Source organism: Cupressus sempervirens, chromosome 7 (genome assembly GCF_028749045.1).
Source record: "Cupressus sempervirens isolate cs-2001-9-10 chromosome 7, ASM2874904v1, whole genome shotgun sequence".
NCBI classification, from domain to species: Eukaryota; Viridiplantae; Streptophyta; class Pinopsida; order Cupressales; family Cupressaceae; genus Cupressus; species Cupressus sempervirens.
In genome coordinates, this window is record NC_143124.1 from 584,418,869 (window position 1) to 584,439,982 (window position 21,114).

At 35.6% G+C, this 21,114-nt stretch overlaps 1 protein-coding gene across 7 annotated transcripts in view; it reads left to right on the forward strand.

Moving 5' to 3' along the window:
* The window catches only part of GCP1 (glycoprotease 1), a 263,036-nt gene that overhangs the window by 118,120 nt on the left and 123,802 nt on the right, over nucleotides 1–21,114 (forward strand). For all 7 annotated transcript variants that reach the window (XR_016353980.1, XR_016353979.1, XM_089792139.1 and 4 more), the window contains one exon: nucleotides 14,247–14,296. Coding sequence is in view for 5 of the 7 variants with exons in the window: in XM_089792139.1 (XP_089648265.1) it covers nucleotides 14,247–14,296 (50 nt within the window). In the remaining 2 variants the exon portion in view is untranslated. The remainder of the gene's footprint in view (nucleotides 1–14,246; nucleotides 14,297–21,114) is intronic.

Sequence of the window (21,114 nt, forward strand, 5' to 3'; positions counted from 1 at the left end):
TCGGATTCCCTCGTTTTCAATATTGCTGCCCCATTTATCAACAGTATGTGCTTTCTGCATCTCGGTCTGTGTGCATTCAGCTGAAACAAGTTCACTAGCGACAGATGACCTCTTCATCTCTTCAACGATTCTCAACAAGTGTGCATTCTCTTCTTTCAATTTCTCTTTCTTTTCCCATATTTCATCATTCTTTTGAGAAAGAAAATTAATTGCCTCATGCACAGCTTGTTGATAACCCAACCTTGTCTGTTTACCAAGCTCAACACTCGTGATTCGATAATCGGTAGGTTGTATGTCTTCAGTAGATTTCTCTACAAGTGGTTGAATGACCTCAGCAAATTTGATGTGATTTTCATCAATCGTCACTCGAGAAACTACCTTTTCTTTTTAATTCTTGGAAACCCTTGATTTACTTATTTGATTATCAGCCTCTTTAGGTGAGATTTCTTCCTTCTTCCTCTTCTGTGTGATAGTGCTCAATCATAGAGGAAGACTGAAAAAAGATGCATTAGCTGAAATAATAGTCACCATAGTTAATGCAAGGTTATCTTGCACACCAGTAGTAAATATAGTTGGTTTCTCTGTCTGAATAGCCATAGGAGGAGGTGTGCTATGCGTGACCTCAATCATAAATTGTTCAAACTAAGCTGAAGTTACATCCAACAATGCAATAGACCAAATAGTGACAGAAGGAATAGACAAAGAATATGCATCAAATACATTTTCAAAATCATACTGATCTCCTTGTGTCTCTAATGGAAGAGCAACTGATGATACCGACAAAGTTGGTGTAATAGTCACAGAATCCTCGAAGGATGATTGCTTATAGAGAATGCTCCCATAGCAATGCCTAAAGGCGAATCATGAGATTCATCTGACACTGGAGCTGAACTTGGAAGAGAGGTTGTAGCAAAAACTTCCAAAGGATATGAAGCAAGAGGGGATGATTCTTTTGATTTCCTTGCTTCATCATCACTAGAGTCAACTTGAATTGATTGAGATCCAATCTCTTTCACTTCAAGTACTCTTGAATATTTTCTGCCTTTGATAGACAACTTAGGAAAACTTTGAACAAGAGGTTCAAATGTAGACGAAGATGTACCATCTTTTCCTTTACCCTTTATCTCCAACTTCAAACCAATCGGAGCAGCAGGATCAAAATCTTTACCAGGTTTTATCTTTATGCATTTAAGACTCCTTCTCTTCATCCATGTATTGGTATTAACGAGAATAGACTGAAACCTATCCCAAATGGATGTATTTTCTTTGCATGACCATGTAGGAGGAACAATTGGTAACTTCTCCATATCATGCTGAAAATATTTAGGATCTAGAACTTGATCATCATCTTTGAGATTAGGTGGAATTGGTGCCAAATGGAAATCTACAATTTGCTTTAGAGTTAACCAGATATAATCCATGCGCCATATTTCTACCTCAATACACACATCAATCTAGAGATCTTCTAGACGATGTCTGTGTAAGAACTGTGTCCTCATCTTGTCATGCGACTCCCTCCAATCAAAAAAACTTCTGGGTGCAAACTTTTTCAATGTGATCCTTTGAAGTTCAAACTCCATATTCTTGGCCTTAGGAACAATGTCAATTGAACATCCTCCAATTTTTAATGAGTTTCGAGATGAAATTCCCACTCCGGGCCGGTGCAGACTAGACTCATAAGCTTGAACTTCCATAAGCTATCTTGCAAACTCCATCAGTATAATTCTATCAGTAGGATACCTTGGTAATGTGTATGGTTCTTTGAAACATCTAACTCACAAGTATGTAAAGTTGGGAAATTGTAAGAATATGCAACCATAGTCATTGACCTTGATCCATGTCTCATTAGATACCCATTTGTGAAGGAGGTCTTTATCATACAAACACATAAAGTGCCCAAAGAAGGCATCCTGGACTCCCTTGAAGTGTATCTGACTTTGTTTCAAAGGCAACTGTTCATAATATTCCCACAGATGAACTAGAGATCTGTCATGCTTAGTTGATAACCCATAAAAAGTACCTAGAGCAGCAACAATGTATACCATGTAGGAGTTCATGTTGAACACACCAGTTGATAGAACATTCACCAATTATTGATATATGGAATCACTCACTAACTCAGCCCAAAACACGTTCTTTTTTGACAGTATTTTGAATGAAATGTACTTGTACATCCAAGGTTCGAAGGTGTTTGAATCCTTGAGGCCTGCCAAGCGGCTGAGAAGTGTTATGAGGTCATTCATTTTCTCTTTAAAATCACATTTGCTAACTGCCTTGATTGGCCATCTGACAAGATTCGGTCTCTTAGTAATCAACCAATTATCATTCATAAACTTGGTGCAAGATGAGGTATCCTCATTCCAGTGCTCCATAAGTTTCTGTCTTGTGATGTTTGTAACAATTGGAGTGTGAGGAACATGAAAAATATGATTAATAGTCTTGGGGTCAAGACTAATGATAGTATTACCATCTTGATCTTTGATGGTCCATGAAGCAACATCAAAATGTCTTGCACAAGCAAGGATGAATTTTGGTTCATGAGCCGCCAAAGGGAAGGTAGACAAATGATTAAATATGATTTCGTTTGATCGACAACATCTCCTTAGTAGTTGAAGCCTCAACCCTTGCAAGAAAGTCTCCCATGTTATGAGAAATATCACTACCGCATACTTCATCACAGTATGAGGTTACTTGTGATGAAGGAATGAAGTTATGATACTGATCATACTGGTACCTCACCTTCTTTGCTCTTTGCTGGAGTAGATTCTCGTGACATTGCAAAATGATATGCCGTGAAACTGTTACATGAAATTCCTATAAATTGAAAACATCAGCATGTAAAGGATCCATAGCAAGATTTTGATGGATTTTGAACAAGGAATAAGTGGAATAAATAGATGAAATGAATGGGGATGGATAATTGAACAAATGGGTCAAACTCAGAATGGATGAATCGTGAGTAGATTTGCTTAAAACTGTGTTTTTAGGATGAATTGCCTATGTGACCAGCACACTTGGATTTGAGTGAACAAGGAGAAAAATGAATAACACCTCATGTTTAAATAAGTGCAAAATATGAGATATTATCTTGCAAGCATGTGGGAAAGAGTTTATCCATAAGGCAAAAATATAGTGATACATGAAATGTGTAATGGTGGGGTTTTAACTCACATTTGTATGTAAAGGAAGATCCAAACTTTTCTTTTTAGAATGGGATTTTACACCGACCTGCATATGCAAGTAAGATGAGCTCTTGCGTATGCAACTTGGAAGAAAAGACGAAAGATAGAAGGAACAACTTCAAGAATGTAAATCATACAAATCTGAAAATGGAAATGTTAGTGTCTTGCATGAACATTCAAACAAAAATATACAAATGCCTTAGAGATAAGAAAAATTGCCTTCACTTCACCAAAAATGAGAAAGACAAAAGCTTTGTCCAATGCTTGAGCAAATCTGAAAAAATCCAAGAGACGTTCGATTCTTAGAGTTGCCCATACCAAGATTTAAATAGATTTCGAAATCCTCGTTACATGACTTGAATTTGGACATGTGTATATGGTTAGAGAAATGCAATGCCCAAAATGTGGAACAACTTTTGACGTAACTTGGATTTAAAAACAAGCTTGGATTAAAAAACCCTTACCTTAAATGGCTTCTTGAAAAAATTTGATACAAAAATGCCTTGAAAACGCAAGGTATTTGATAGAAATCAGACCAAAAATGGGCTGTTTTTGTTTAAATGCATATGAAATTGACATATGCATTTGCTCTCAAAATCACTGCCTATGAGAAGATATGATGTTTGAAAGACTAAACATTTTTTTTTTGAATATCATAGCATATTGAGACATGCATTTTTACCCAAAATCACCATTCTGTCTTATGCAAATGACAAACGCTCTTTAGTAGATCATTTACATGCTATGTAAATTCATTTAGAAATCACCACTAGAAGAGATAAGGTGTTTTATGAGAAAACACACTTTTTGGGAGGCACAACTTATTATAAACCTCATGCATTTTCTTCCAAAATCGCCATCTAGCCCTATAGACGCTTTTTGGAGGAGCAAAGTCATGTTCAATATACATGGATTTCTAAGAAAAATCACCACTTTTGGGTTTATGAAAAAAACACATAATGGGAAGTAAATAACATATGCATTTGGCATGTATATCTGCTTAAAATTGCCACTTTTGAAAATCAGGGCTCTAGTTAGTATAAAATGCACTTTTTGGGAGGCACAACATATTATAAGCTTCATGCATTCTCAAAGAAAATCGCCACTTTTTGACTATTTCTTCCAAGACGAAAAACATAACGTGTTTTGAGATGTAATTACATATGCTATAAACATATGCATCTGGCTTTAAAATCACCACTTTTGCCTTAAGCTTCATAGAAAAATATATTTATAATTAAAAAGATATGTATTCGGGTCAAAAATCACCACCAAAAATCAGAATGAATAAAAAAGCTCATTTTAATTCAACATTTACATGTAAATGAGTTTCAAAAACCCACTTAAAATGGTGATTTAAGAACACATGTATTTAATTTAAAAATGAACTTTAACAAAATCACATGTACAATTGCATTTTAAAAGCACACTTTTAATGACGCTGGGACTTAGAATTTGTTGAAAGTGGATTTTCATGGAGTAGTTTGCATGTGGATATATGCAATATGAAATAAAAATCCCACTTATACACTTAATTGGTCTCATGTAATAATATATAATAATTAACTATAGTTTTTAATAAAGTAACATGAAAAATAGTCTTGAAAAAGACTATTTTCATAAAACATAAAAAAACTAGTCAAATCAACTCAGAATGAGCTGAAACTTTAAAATGGACCAGAGAGTCCACGTTAATTATCAAATATAATTGTATATCGTGCAATTGCCAATCAAAAGCCCACTTTTATGAGGTTTTTAACAGAAATATTCAGTTGACCTGAAAAACCCCACTTTTTCCCTTATAGCTTGAGCTAGACAACTTTGGATTCAACCTAAGTTAGCTCAAAACGAGTAGAATTCCACGAGCTATTCACCTAATGTAGAAACAAAATCAGTATCTTCTGGATAGAATTGTTTCGATTGACAGGGATAGACTTGTCACCAAGTACTAGTTACCGCCCTCAGACAGATAGACAAATGGAGATTGTTAATAAGTGGCTCGAAGGTTACCTTTGTAACTATGTTTCGGCACAACAACAGGGGTGGGTCAAGTGGATACACCTAGGAGAATATTGTTACAATACCACGTATCACATGTCTGTCAGGATGACACCATTCAAAGCTCTGTACGGGTATGAACCCCTCTCCTTCATCGACATAGTATTGGGAGACAGTCGTGCACCAAGGGTGAGGGACTGGCTTTAGGAGGGACAGGACATCCTATGATACCTGAAGGAAAACTTAAAATGGGCACAGAATCAACAGAAGATGTACGCTGACAAACACAAAATGGAGAGGAGTTTCGAAGTAAGAGACCTTGTTTATCTTAGGCTCCAGGCATATCGACAATCCTCATTAAAGAAAAAGGAAAAGAAAAATTGAAGGCACGATTTTATGGCCCCTATCATGTAGTTTGTCGCATTGGTGAAGTTGCCTACGACCTGGAACTTCCAGAGGGGAGCCTTATTCATAACGTCTTTCATGTTTCATGCCTGAAGAAGGTCGTAGGGAAGAATGTTACGGTAGCCACAGACGTTTCGCTGCTCAATGAAGAAGGAAAACTCATTCTAGAACTAGTCGAGATCATCGAAGTATGCGAGAAGGCTTTGTGGAACTGCACAGTAAAGGAATATTGGGTGTGTTGGAAACACTTGTTGTTGGACGATGCGTCTTGGGAGGGCGGGCATATTCTTCAACACCCGGCATTGCATTTGCTTGAGGACAAGCAAAATTTGGGATGGGAGGATTGTAATGTTCGCATTATAAAATAGATCATTAATCAAATTATTGTTAATGGGCCGATTGATTTTTTATATCTCGGACCCATTTTTGTTTTGAATTCCAAAGTTGTGTTGCCATCGGCTATCTTTGTACACCCTCGGTAAGTTTTCCTCGAGGGGTATTTAAGCACGGCTTGTAGGTTGTCATTAGGTATTCATTTTTGGATTATTTCTTTGTATCGCGAATTCCAGTTGGGATCCTCTATTGTTCGCCATTTCGGAAGTGAAAGATCTTCCCTACTTGGCTATTCCGGTTTCGGTGGGATTCAACCCTCACGCTATTCCGTTGCTTGTAATACTTCGCTCGGATATGGCAAATCAGAGCACCATTATATTGCGAATATTAATTGAATGTTATTGAGTTCACTCTCCATTTCTTGTTCATGTTTTGTCTTGGTTGTGTTAAGTAATTTGATCACCCACCAACAGCTGACTTCATCCGCACAACATCATTGGACACAGACACCTATACCATACTACTCCCTTTACACCATACGACCCTCTGAAATCATCCATATGACCATGCTTTGTATCTAGCATACGACCCTCTAAAATCTTTCGTACGGTCATGCTTGTATCCATTGTACAATTTGTTCAACACCTCTCTGTATGACCTTCAAACTTATTCCTCTAGCACCGTATAGACTGTCCTATCAAACGCATGGTCAAGCATCTTCCATACAGTGAAAGTTTGGCTACTGTATGGCCTCTTGTGGCCTCCATACGAACTTACCTGAGCAACCATTCTTGATACCATATGACATCTGTACAACAGTCGCACTACCACACACCATTATTTTATTGTTTGTTTTGATCTCAGAGAAGGATAGGAACATTGCATGATATCAGATACAACTGTGATCTCCATATCTTGTTATTTGCAGTTTATCCACATTATCAAGAAAATCTCAGGAATTATATATATAATCTAAACAGTTATAAGTGATATCATAGATTATAATCCTTAGTATTAATTCAGACTTTGCGGAAAGAAGTCTCTTGTGATTGATCTTTGCAAGTTATTGGCCCAATTTTCTAAGTTATAATAAAATGAGACATTACAAGTGGTATCGAGAATTAGGAAAACATTCGAAGGACAAGCAAAAAGGAACAAGTATGGCCAAGGAAGACGACTTTGACAAGAAGATATGCTAGTTCTTAGCAAATTGAAGAGATGCTCAAGGGAATCTGGCTCAACTATTGGACATGCTCACTTAGATGGTAATCAACTTCACAAATAATAATAATAGAAATAGGGGAGGTAATGCAGGGTAATCTACTAATGGGAGCTAAAAACAAAAGGCCCTTATTATGAGCTCCAGGCCTTAAATAAATGAGCAACTAGAGGCGGTAAAACCTACATTTGTAGATCAACAAGACCAATTTAGTCAAATTTGGTTGGATGGAGGTTTCCAAATGGAAATTCCTTGAAGGAGTGCATGGATTTGAGGATGAATTGTCCTCAAATGTGAGAAAATTAAGACAACCATTTTGATTTAAAGAGTGTAATGTCCCTACTATTAGGGTTAGTTTGGGACTAGTAAAACCTGCAAATTTAATGTTATAACTTAAACAATAATAAACATAACTACACTATTGTACCCTCTATCTTAAACCCCATTCTTGAAGGCATCTCTAGATCAAGTTTCCCAACCCTTAGTTATTCCAGCGTCTTCCCTGAAACCTAACCCTTAAGATTCTTATTGGATGGGACATCCTCTATTCAAGGCTAATCGCATATGCATATTTTGACATCATCGGAATATTCTAGCACATCAATCTTAGGCACACCGGTTAGATGGAGTTTATATCAATGTCACATACCGACATTATAGAGATAATGACAATTTGAGGCATGTTGGTCAAATGGAGATAATTCTCACATACCAACATTATAGAGATTATATCCTTAGGTAGTGTTGGCCAAATGGGAATTATGCTCATCTCTGATACTGACACATCCATATCTTGTGTTAGCGAAATGACTCGTTGTACTCATCTTTGATACAAACACTGAGTTGGTATTTTATTCCATCATGTCAGTCAAAGGGGGTTTACTCATCATGTCATGTCAAGAATGGGACCTACAATACTTGCCAAACAATACTCATAAAATATAAACTAATTGCAAGAATTTTAATAGATGCTTGTCACAATTATTGAGATAAAAAAATTGCTCAATCAAGAAATTCAGCTAAATTTCTACAAACCAATACTCCTGCACTCAAATATTGAGTTTTTCATTGTAAATGCTACAACGGAAGATTATATGCGATGGATCTTTGTAATAACCCCAACCAGTTATAACTTCATCAAACACCAAATTTTTTTATAGTTCAGTTGTTTGACATTTCGTCAAGCACTTTGCCAACAAGGTTTGATACCACTATAATGAGCCTTGCTGGCTTTCAAACAATTTGTGCCAAAGAAATGATTTTTTTTTTGTTTTTGTTTTTGAGGTTTTGCAATTTATGATACAACAATATTGCAGAAAAATAGAAGATATTACAATAAATATTTGGATATTACATAGGGAATATACAGCTGAAAATTTCAGATTTTAATATCAACTTAGATACCGAGTATTTTCACAAAATATCAACAACCTAGTTGATAAAATATATGCTATTATCTAAATCGACAATACCCAGAAAAATTAGAAGTTGCAATCCATGAACTTATAGGCAAGACATGCCTTGAAACCCTTTGAAATGAAGTCTAGCAATAGCAAAAGATTTCTCCAACAAACAAATGCAATTGTAGATATGTAAAACGTTGCTCCCAATGTGCAGATAGATAATAATGCATAGCAACAAATATAAATTGGTGCTCAACCAACTCCAAATTAACTAGCACCCAACCACTTATCAGCAACAGTAATAACATTATAAAAAGATGCCAAATTCGAAATTCCTAACACCACAATATCTCCCAACCACAGTGTATACAACAATGGAGATAAAGACCAATTCTAAGAAAATTAATTCACAGTACCTCAACTGTGAATTACAATGAACTTCTCAAGAGTAAACGCTTAAACTTCGGCAAGGGCATAGAAAAATCAGACTTACGAAACCTCACGAAGACATCAAAGCAATATAAGATAATCAAATAATTAGATGCTTTTCTCATCAAATGTCCTCATATTTATAATCTCCAAATGGTACCATTTTTGCAAAAGAACTCCACTTAAGAAGCTTCCTCTACACAACATTAAAATATAATAAAGTGCCATTAATATAATTTACTAATTTCTTTTGGCTCCAAAAATGACCTTTTCCACCATAACTCAATATTTTGACATGCAAGGCCACTGTTTCCTATTCCTAGGATTTGAAATTTTTCGTCCTAGTTCCAACGAGCTATGATACTGAGGTGACCAACCAACAACACCAACAAAAATAACCTCAACATATTTAGATGAATAATAATAATAATTTACCCATCTTGCGAAAACAACTGAAGAAGCATTAGAATCGAAAACTGACAACACCAAAGTGATTTTGATGATGAAAGACGATAAGAGAACCTCATAGTATGACTTACTATAAATAGATGCTCCCTCCAAGATTCTTGGAGCCCAAACCGGAAGCCCAAAATAAAAACTTAGAGCATCACCCAACTCCTTTAACTCAACTAAGCTCATCAGAATCAATAGATTGACTTACTATAAGTAGTAAGTCCCTCAACTGGAGCCAAAAGACACCATAGGCTGCTGGAAAGCCCCTATAACCACACAACCGAGACCCTCAAATTCCATTGTCAGTTCATGAGGGTCGCGATGGTGAATTGATCTGGTCAATTGTAGGAACCTACTAAAAATGGGGACACTATAATCGTCCCTCCCTAAGATTGCTTGTCTCCAAGCAATCCTAGAGCAAAATGAACATCATAGTCCACCTGGATCCCATATGTAGAATTGCGTACTATCCTTGTTGTGTACAAGCAACTCTTGTAGCACCAACACCCAAATAACGGATATCAACAGCAGAATCATCTGAGAACTGACCCTAGGCGTTGATGAAGGCAACAACTCATCAGAACTCGACATTACTGAAATTCCAATTCTGTCCACACTTGAGTCCCCATCAAACTGATACTCACACTGAACTACACTGTGGAGATGGTAACAACCATAAGTACCTGAAACACTACAACCAACTCCAACTTCTGCCAAATTGTCCTAGGTGTGTAGATATTGCAAGGGGTCTAACTTGCCGCTGTCAATCCCATCTGCAAAAGATGGTGCTAACCCATCCATAATGGATGGTATGAAACTCCATTATCAATCTCCTCACATGCCTTAGCTTCCACCTCAATAGTAGAATATTGTAATCACCGATCTTGCGACCCATTCAAAACCTCCTCGGAGTCATCAATTGATACCTGGCAAGGGAAATTATACCCGACGCAGCTTATAGCATCATCAAATGTATCATTAGATGTGTCCATACTATCTACATCCACATCTCGTAATAAAGCCTCAATTGCTGACACCTGACTCTGCCCACATGACTCTATGCCATGTTGTGAATCAATAATGCTAGAGCATGAATCCACATCTACTGACTCTGCTATGACACCCAAATCACGAACGTCATAGCTAGGTGACTACATACTTGCCTCGGTCCCACCTAAGGAAGCAACTGCCTCTTGCACTAGATCAACACTACGATAGCCGACATATAAGTCTCCAATAACAACTCCTTCCTTGGGAGAGTTTGAAAAGTTTGTGGCAACTACAACATCAATTGCCTCTGAACTAACTATAGCAATTACTTTGGGAGCCTCAACTTGCTGAAGCTCAATGCCGCCACCCACCAAGGGTACAGACACATCTATTGATCTTTGTGAAATGAGTCCATCATCAACATTGCAGATAGGACTAGAATCTGCCATCGTAATTACAGGTACATCTGCATCATGGACACCTCTTGGAGAAAACTCAAGCTTCTTTTTTTGCAACCTTGATGCCGACCTTCTATAGGCTGAAACCATATACCTCGCTGCCCTGTCAACCATCTCTGGATTTGACAAGCTCTTTGACATCCTTTGCTGATGAAGTTTTTCTATACTCTTCCAAAAAATTTAATTTCTTGTTATCTTCCTCACTACACCGCCAGCTCCCGAAACTACTAGGCCTCTAGTATTTGTCCATAGTTGATTAAAACTAGAGTGCTGGTCACTCCGCAAACAATACTAGATCCGAAATTTAAAAAAATATTTTCCTAGCCCACAAGATGGCAGGAAATCGCTTTGATACAACTGTAATAACCCCAATCGGTTATAACTTCATCAAACACCAAATTCTTTTATAATTCGGTTGTTTGACATTTCGTCAAGCATTTTGCAAACAAGCATTGATACCATTGTAATGAGCCCTGCTGGCTTTCAAACAATTTGTGCCAAAGAAATGATTTCTTTTTTTGGTTTTTGAGGTTTTGCAATTTATGATACAACAATATTGCAGAAAAATAGAAGATATTGCAATAAATATTTCAGCTAAAATATTTGGATATTACATAGGGATATACAGCTGAAAATTCTAGATTTTAATATCAACTTAGATGCTGAGTATTTTCACAAAATACCAACAACTCAGTTGATAAAATATCCCCTATTATCTAAACCAACAATACCTAGAAAAATCAGAAGTTGCAATCTGTGAACTTACAAGTAAGACATTCCTTGAAACCCTTTGAAATGAAGTCTAGCAGCAGCAAAAGAATTCTCCAACAAACAAATGCATCCGCAGATATGTAAAACGCTGCTCCCAAAGTGCAGATAAAAAATAATGCCTAGCAACAAATATAAATGGGTGCTCAACCAACTCCAAATTAACTAGCACACAACCACTTCTCAGCAGCAGTAATAACAATGTAAGAAGACGCCAAATTCCAAATTCCCAAGACCACAGTATTTCCCAACTACAGTGTATTACAACAATGGAGATAAGGACCAATTCTTAGAACACTAATTCACAATACCTCAACTGTGAATTACAATAAACTTCTCAAGAACAAACCCTTATACTTTGGCAAGGTCACAGAAAAATCAGACTTCAAAAATATGACAAAGATGACAATGCAAAATAAGATAATCAAATAATCAGATGATTTTCTCATCAAATATCCTGATATTTATAATCTCCAAATGACATCAGTTTCCCAAAAGAACTCCACTTAAGAAGCTTCCTGTACACAACATTAAATTATAATAAAGTGCGATTAATATAATTTATTAATTGCTTTTGGCTCCAAAAATGACCTTTTTCACCACTATAATATCTCCCTAGGATATTTACCCTAGATTTTACCAAATGTACCACCAAATTTTAAATAGATAATCTATAGAGAAATTGATTTCTATCGATCCAATAGTTTATCTTGAAAAACATATAATATGTCAAATAGAAATATATGTTGCCATCAAAATAGATAAGTTGATGTAGCCATGTTTTCCACATAGTTATGAAACACCTTTATTCACAACTTCGCCCAACTATGAACTCTATCGCGAAGCTACCTTAGTTGAATTGGGTTTCCATGCAATTGACTAAATTGCCAAGGATTTCTGCCCCAGCAATTCTGAATTGAAGGCTGAAGCTCCCAAATTCTCGAAGAGAAAATAATAAAGCGAACATATATCAAGCATAATAAGTGTGAGCTGCTCAGTGTTCTTTTATAGCACATTCTTGTGACTCTTTGTTTTCTTTTTGCCTGTCTCTTCATATTCCTTTTCTTTGTCTCTTTATTTTTCCTCTTTAAATTAAAATGACTTTACTACTTATTCACTAAGTTCCATTAAGTCATTTTTATACTTTCTTAAATAATCAAATTAAGTCATCATTAAATTTGATTTGATTTGACAGCTTAAAATTTAATATTTGATTGTCTTCTGATTTCCCACAAAGTGGATATTACAGCAATCAAGTAGAGGACAAGAGAAATCTGTGATATCTTTCTACAATGTGCTGGAAATCCCTCCTATTTGAACAAGTTACTTATTGTAATTGATCAGGAAGTTAGTTGGGAAATTAGTATAATAAAACTGTTAAAATGCTCTAAAATTTTGGGAGGAGAAATAATTCCTGCATTTTTCATTGTGAACCGCCATGGAGTTTACATCTCTCCCCAAACTTATCAGTTTCTTTTTATGGTTATCCAACATTGAGCCTAGTTTATTCTGTAACTGTCATCTTTGATAGGTATACGTGGGCCTGTAAAAATTATTAAACAGCCAAAAATTGAGATCAGAAGATAGGCTATGGATATTAAGCGACCTATTATTTTATCTTGGATATATATTTCTTCTTTGACTCTTTTTGTTGCACAAGACTATTAAGCTGACTAAAACATGTTTGATTCTACTATATTGCCCCCATTCAGGCCGATTTCCCAATAGTATGTTTCCTTGATCTAAGGAACTTTGGTTTCTTGTAAAATAATTATATCTTGATTGTTATTATCTCACTAGTGCTTGATTTGGTGCCTTTTATTAGGGAAATTAATGCTTTCTAATATTATACAGTATGACCTTCATTGTCTTAAACAAGAGCAGGTTGTTCTCATCATCGTAATTGATCTGTCCAAAAAGTTAAACTGATTCAAAATCTCTTTTTGATTCTTTACATATTATTAACAAATGCTTAGAAAATGAGTGAAATTAGTTTTAAAATTTAAAAGTGGAATATATAGCATCTGCATATGATATCTCAAAAGTCACTAGTTTACATCATCTTCAAATTCTTAATGGTTTGCTCGCTACATGTTTTAAGAAATGAAAAGCTGGCTGAAAATGCCAATTTGAGCGTTCCAAAAAAGCCAAAAAGTGGTATTCGATGTCACATTCTTATGATTCCATTTGCTGAGCTTGGACTCATTGGATTCACTTATATGTGCTATTATTTTTTCGAGTGAAATAATGGTGGCTACCTTACTCCATTCCCCTTGTATATCCAACTACACCCTCTAGTATTTCAGACTTCTCAAAGACAAATTGTGGGCCAAAATACTAATAATATTTGTTGTGGGCAAAATTTGCAATGTAATTTTTATATGAAAGTGGAAAATGTTCTATGATATATATGTATTATGTGTTGATGTTCGTTGATTTTTATTTTGAGATGTAGCTTTTGCATAGTTTCTCCTAAAATTTCTCTTATATTGGTAACCCTATTGAAATCTTAGAACTTTAGAAGTATAACTATGGATGTCATGTCTTAATTTATATTGCAATTTACTTTGAATGTATTGCACCCAATATATTTTCATCTTTTTAACAGGTTGACAGAAAAGGAGCTAGACTTCCCGTTCTTGACTCTGTTAGTTTCTGGTAATCACCTCTTTGTACATTTCTGGATTTACATTAACTTATAAGTTTGATTCTTAGGATATGGGTTATTTCAGAATTGGATAGATGTACACTTTACATCAGAATCTCTTTTTGGCAAGAAGCTTATTCGTCTTTCCTTGATCAGATAAAACTTTTTTGACATTTTGTTTTTGTTTTTGAATAGGTTAGAAATCTTTTATTTAGTAATGAAATATCAGGATCCTCTTGAATAACTTATTTATGAAATAATCTGCTGTCAACAAACATAGTTGATTATATGAAACTGCAGAAACATCACATCAGTTGAAAACAAATGTTTTGTTAAGGAGTCCTTGTATTGCAATCACCAAACTTTAGTAAATGCAATCACTTTGGCTGCCACCAATAATTCCAAAGAGAATAATCTTGATCAACCAAAAGCTTTGATAGTTAAGTACAAAAGTCTCAAAACACTATATTATATTATATCATTTAGAATCAAATAGTAATAAACACAAATCTTGTTGTAGACATCTCATAACTAGGGGAACAAACTCTCTGCCTTCCTCTTACATGCAGTGAGTTTACTTACATTCTAAGGAGATTTATTCTAGATGTGCTGTGATCCCAGACATTGAACCTGTTGTGCTCTTGAACAAGTCATTATGATTCACTTTTTTGATGAATCTAAAGCACATCCAATCAAGAGGTTGTGATTGTCTCTCCCCTCACATATCAAGTAGTGTAACCCGGGTGTGCGCACTCGGCTCAAAAACCTGAAGCACCCGGTGCGGGTGCGTCATGCAGCCAGGTACCCCTGCTGGCTGAAAATGCGCTGCCGCACCAGTCAAGCACCCGGGTGGTTCGCAGGTGCATCGTCGGTGCTCGGGTGCAGGGGTGCTTCCAAGGTGCTTGCAGGGTGCTCGTGGGGTGTGGCTCGCTGAATGGCCCAAATAGTTTTAAAAAAAATAATTTTTTCTTTTCTTTTTTAATTTGTTTTTTATGCATGCTTAGAGAGCACTTGGGATGATTCCATTCTCATTATTGACATTTTGTCATTTTGTTGATTGTACTCACTTTGATATGGCCACGATACATTATTTCATTTCACTGTTTCATGCTACTAGGCTCATCGTCATCATGAGCATCTTTATGATATATCATATATGAACAATGAATTTTGAATCTTGCATCTTGAACTAAGTTAATTTGTTAAATGGTCATTGGTAATGGTTATGAAGTTTCAAGTTTGATATTTGGTATGTTATATAATATATTGAAGTATCATTTCATAATTAGCATTTTCAGTCATATATATTATATATTATGCAACCAGCTGCCCCTCCCTCCCCACCTCCCCCCCTTCTGCACCCCCGCCGTCCCCCCATCGTCCCCAAATTGAGGCCATTTTTTTCTCACACCAGAAACTCGTCCTGACGTTCCCTTGCACTGCCGCACCCCCACGCTGCGGTAACACTGATATTAAGTTACCACCACATGCTTTTATTCTTGGGATATACCTTTAAACTTATTGATCTGAAAACTTGGTTTAAAGTGGGTTAGATTTGGAAGATCTCAAAAAGAATTATGAACAGTCACCCGACATTATATTATTGCAAGTTCACCTGCAATTGTGCAATGTCCCCTATTTCTAATTACATGGACACTACATGGATTATGAATGCAAAGTGAAGTTAATTTGAAATATGGTAGTGAATTAATAATACAAATAAATGAATTATCGATATGAGTTGTGATTCCAAGTGCTGCAACAATGGAAATGAAAAATGTATGACAATGCAATGGTGTGTGTGTATATATGACTGGTAATCCATATGCCCCAATCAAATACAACTGATATTTCACTTTTTTCATCACAATTATATCAATGACTGCTATAACACTGAAATAAAGGTAATAATAGATACAGTAGTTCCTTGGACCCGATCTGCTATACTACACATTCAGAATATGACACCGGCCCAACTTAAGCCTTTTTGAATAGGGATGGGTCAAGACATGATTGGCAAAGCGACCCATGGCACTACACACTTTGGGACAAGATCGGAAGGGGTTGCCGAATAGGAAGGGAAGTACAGTGGATTTATTGATGTTGTACGATATGCTGAAAGATAGGTAGGTGTACGGGGGAACCAGTGTGGTGTTTTTATGGATGCCATATAGTAGAATTAAATGACTGGAAGGATTGGGCAGAGATTGTACTTGATGCCTGTACCGAAAAAAATAGATTCCTTTGAATGGAATATTTGAGCCACTAGGAATTCCTTAATGTAGTTTTTTATTAATCACAAAGACAAGCACAGAGCATACACTAGCATGCATGAACCATATATATTAGAGAAGACAATGATATTTGTAGACACAAATGGTGTTCCGATTTTCTAGATCCAAGCCAAGTATTATAGAAACGGAATAGGGTAGATCTTCCACTTCTAAAATGATGAACAATACAATATTCTAACATGAATTCACAATACAAAGAAATAATCCAAATCACATACCAAAACAACTCTACCTCACTAACATAAACACCCTGTTGAGGGAGAGATTAAGTGCCAATAGAGAGCATGAAAAATTCCTACAAAAACAATAAAAATAAAAATTGGGTTCGAGATATGCTAAATCAATCGGCTCATAAACAATGTTTTAAATTAATTATTCATTTTATCATGGGGAAATTATAGAATGTTTCCTTCCTTGTGAAGTCTTGGGATCATGGAGAACCTTATTTGGATTGGTTGTAGGGTGGTAGACTTGGTTTCTAACCTATAACTTGTAAAAGGTTACGATTTTTTGTAGAAGCTATTGTCAAAATTGCTCAAGGTGGAGGAAATGCAGATAATGCTATCGTGGACATGTTGAGACATTGTAGCAAGGTTTGAAGCTATTGACACAACCTAAAGAAGAGGAGTACATCTTGATGATGTTAGTGATGGTGAAGAAGCAGTTGCACCTAATCTTGAACTCGAAGTGGAACAAGATGCAGAAAGACTCTTGAGAGCTTTGTCTAGAGAAGATCCCAAACCTACTTTTTGAACTCTAAAGTTACTGGGGAAACCTTGATACAAATGCTTTGTTGGATTGGATCTCTAAGGTAGAAAAATACTTGGACTATAAAAGTACCCGTGAGGATAACAACCACTAAATTGAGAGGACATGCTTCTCTTTGGTGTGAACACTTACAAATAGATAGGCAAAGAAGGGAAAAGGAAAATATCAAGACTTGGGTGAAAATGGTTGGTAAGTTGAAAAAGAAATTTCTTCGTGCTGATTATCAAGTTAATTTGTTAAGGAGAATGCAAAACTTGAGGCAGAAGAATATGACTGTGAAAGATTACACTAAAGAGTTTCAAGTTGGACATTAGATCTAGACATGTTGATGAAGAGGTTGAGAAGGTTGCTAGATATCTTAATGGACTGAGAACTTCCATTCAAGATGAGATCAATTTTGTGAAAATAGAAAGTGTGGAAGGAGCATATTTGTATGTCTTGACAGCTGAAGAAATATTGACAAAGAAACAAGAACATAGACAAAGGACAAGAGGTGAAAGGTTTTAGTGAAGTAGAGACAGAACTTATAGGGAAAGTAGCAAATCTGATTGAACATCCCACGAAAAAGGCGAATTAGAATAAAAAGAGGATGATGTTGGCAAAAGAAGAGGTAACTACACTAGAGGTAATTATTTTGGTTACTCTAGTAATAATAGTAATGGATAAAGAAAAGATAGATCTTGGTTTAAGGGCACTTGTTTTAAATATGTCTAGCAAGAAAATTAGAAGTAGTAGTAGGAATGTCTTAGTTCAAGAAGAAGCTATTGATCCACCTAATGAACTTGAAAATGGGGAGAACCTAATGACTAGAAGAACCTTGTGGAATGAACAATTGAATGAACAGAACTTGTTTTGAGCAAAAGTCTTTTCAAGACTAGATGTAAGATTGAAGGAAAGTGTTGCGAAGTAACTTGTGGGAGTTCAGATAATTTGGCATGACAAGAATTGGTTTGTAAGTTGTGGTTGCAGAGGTTGAAGCATTTTAATCCATATCACACTGCATGGATGAAGAATGAATATAAATTACTTGTAAGTGAGCAACGCCTTGTGAAATACAAAATTGGAAATTACTATGATGAATTCTTGTGTGATGTTATGGTTATGGATTGTTGTTATGTTCTTTTGGAAAGACCTTTGTAGTATGATAGACAAGGTTTGCATGATGGTAGAATAAACTATTTGTGCTAATGGAAAGAAACAAATTTTGTTACCTTTCATAGAGAAATGTGAGGAAAAAATCATTGTACCACAGTTAGAGTCTACTTGGTTGAAGGAAATCAGTTTGTAAAGGACATAAAGAAACAAAATGTTTGTTTTTCTTTTATTCCGGAAAAGAAAGATAGACAAGATGAGCTTGAGCATGCACTTGAGATTAGGTCTTTATTGACAGAATTTTAAGACATTATTTTAGACAATGTACCTGATGGATTATCCTCTATAAGAAGTATTAGTCATTCCATGGATTTATCACCTGGAGCTAGTTTTCCCAACAAAGCACCACATAGATTGACACTGACAGAGAATGAAGAATTGAATAGGCAAGTACAAGAGTTGGTTGAGAAAGGTTTGAAGAGAGAGTTTGAGTCCGTGTATAGTACTTGCTGTATTGACACCTAAGAAGAATAGAGAGTGCCGAATGTGTGATTCTAGAGCTATAAGCAAAATAGCAGTTAAGTATAGGTTTCCTTTGTCTAGAATGGATGACATTATAGATCGTTTGATTGGGGCAAAATACTTTATCAAAATTGATTTGAAGAGTGGATATCTTTAGATTAGAATCAGAGAAGGGGATGAATGGAAGGCTTCTTTTAGGACTAATGAGGGATTGTGTGAGTGGTTGGTTATACCTTTTGTTTAACTAATGTGCCTAGCACTTTTATGAGATCAATGAATGAGGTTTTGAAGAAATTCTTGAGTAAATTTGTGATTGTGCATTTTGATGACATACTAATATATAGTAAGACTAAAGAACACCTAATGCATATTAGATAAGTGTTACAAAGGCTGAAAGAGGAGAAATTGGTGATAAACCTAAGAATTGTTCTTTCATGAAGGAGGAAATTGTATACCTTGGTTTTGTGATCTCTACTGATGGATTGAAGATGGACCCTGAAAGGTAAAAGCTATACTTGAATGTCCGGCACTTGAGAATATTGGAGAAGTTAGATGGTTTCATGGATTGACAAGTTTCTATAGGAGGTTTATTAGAAATTTCAGTTCAGTGCGTCGTTCTATGACAGAGACAATGAGAGGTGATAAAAGGAATTCACATGGACACACGGCGAAAACAAAAGCTTTGAAACATTGAAGGAAACTATAGCAGAATTGCTTGTACCTTCTTTACCTAATTTTACTAAAGTTTTTCAGGTTGATTGTGATGCTACAGGTGGGAATGCAATTGGAGTTGTTTTGAGTCAAGAAGGTAAACCTATTTCTATAGTGAAAAGTTGAATGATGCTAAGAGGAAATATTTAGTCTATGATCAAGATTTTATATGCAATTATTCAAGCTTTGAAGAAGTGGGGACATTATTTGATGGCTAAAGAGTTTTTACTATACATTGATCATAAAGCTTTACAGTACATGAGAAATCTGAATAAGTTGAATTAGACACACATGAAATGGGTTGAGTATATAAAGAACTTTTCCTTTGCGTTGAAGTATAGAACTGGATAGTCAAAAAAAGTGGTAGATGCTTTGAGTAGAAGGAGAAACTTATTAACAAAGATGAGGGTTGAAGTACTTGGATTTGATGATTTAGAGAACTTGGATGAAATTGATCTTGATTTTTCACAAACTTGGAAGGCTTGTAAGAAACACATAATTGATGAGGAGAACGAATGGGTTGACTATTTCATTCAAGAAGATATGTTGTTCAAAGGAATTCAATTGTGTATACCAAGAGGATCTATGAGGGATAACATCATTAAGGAAAAATATAATGGTGGAGTTGTAGGACATTTTGGGATTTCAACATAGTGAAGTTGAGTTTTTGGAAGATACTTTTAGCTGCAAATGTATATAGATGTTCAGAAGATGGTGAAGAGTTGCACAATTTGTCAAGTAGCTAAAGGGACTAGTTAGAATGTGGAGTTGTATACTCCTTTGCTTGTTCTTAGTAAACCTTGGGAAGATATTAGTATGAATTTTATTTTTGTGTTATGTAGAATTCAAAGAGGTAATTATTATCTCTTAGTGGTAGTTGACAGATTTTCTAAAATGACACATTTCATAATTTGTAAGAAGTCATCGGATGCAGTAAACATAGTAGACTTGTTTTTCAGAGAGACTGTGAGATTACATGGATTACCAAGGACTCTTGTTTAAGATAGAGATACTAAGTTTACTAATTATTTTTGGAGGACACTTTGGAAGAATTTGAATACTGAGCGTAAGTTTAGTTCTATATTGCATCCACAAATAGATGGACAGACTAAAGTTGTGAATAGAAGTTTGGGAAACTTGTTGAGGTGTTTGATTGGAGATAAACCTACTAATTGGGAGTTGATTTTGGAAAAGGAGAGTTTGCATATAACAATTCAATAAACAGAAGTACTAACAAGACACATTTTACTAGTAAATGACATGCATCCTAGAGGTACTACAAAGTTGAAGAACTTGAATACTGGAGTGAAGAACAATGTAGAAGCAGATGAATTTTGGGCTTCATGAAGAATTTGCATAAAGAAGTAAAAAGTAATGTAGATAACAATAATCAGGAGTATAAGGAGAAAGCAGATAAGCAGAGAAGACATAAAACTTATAAT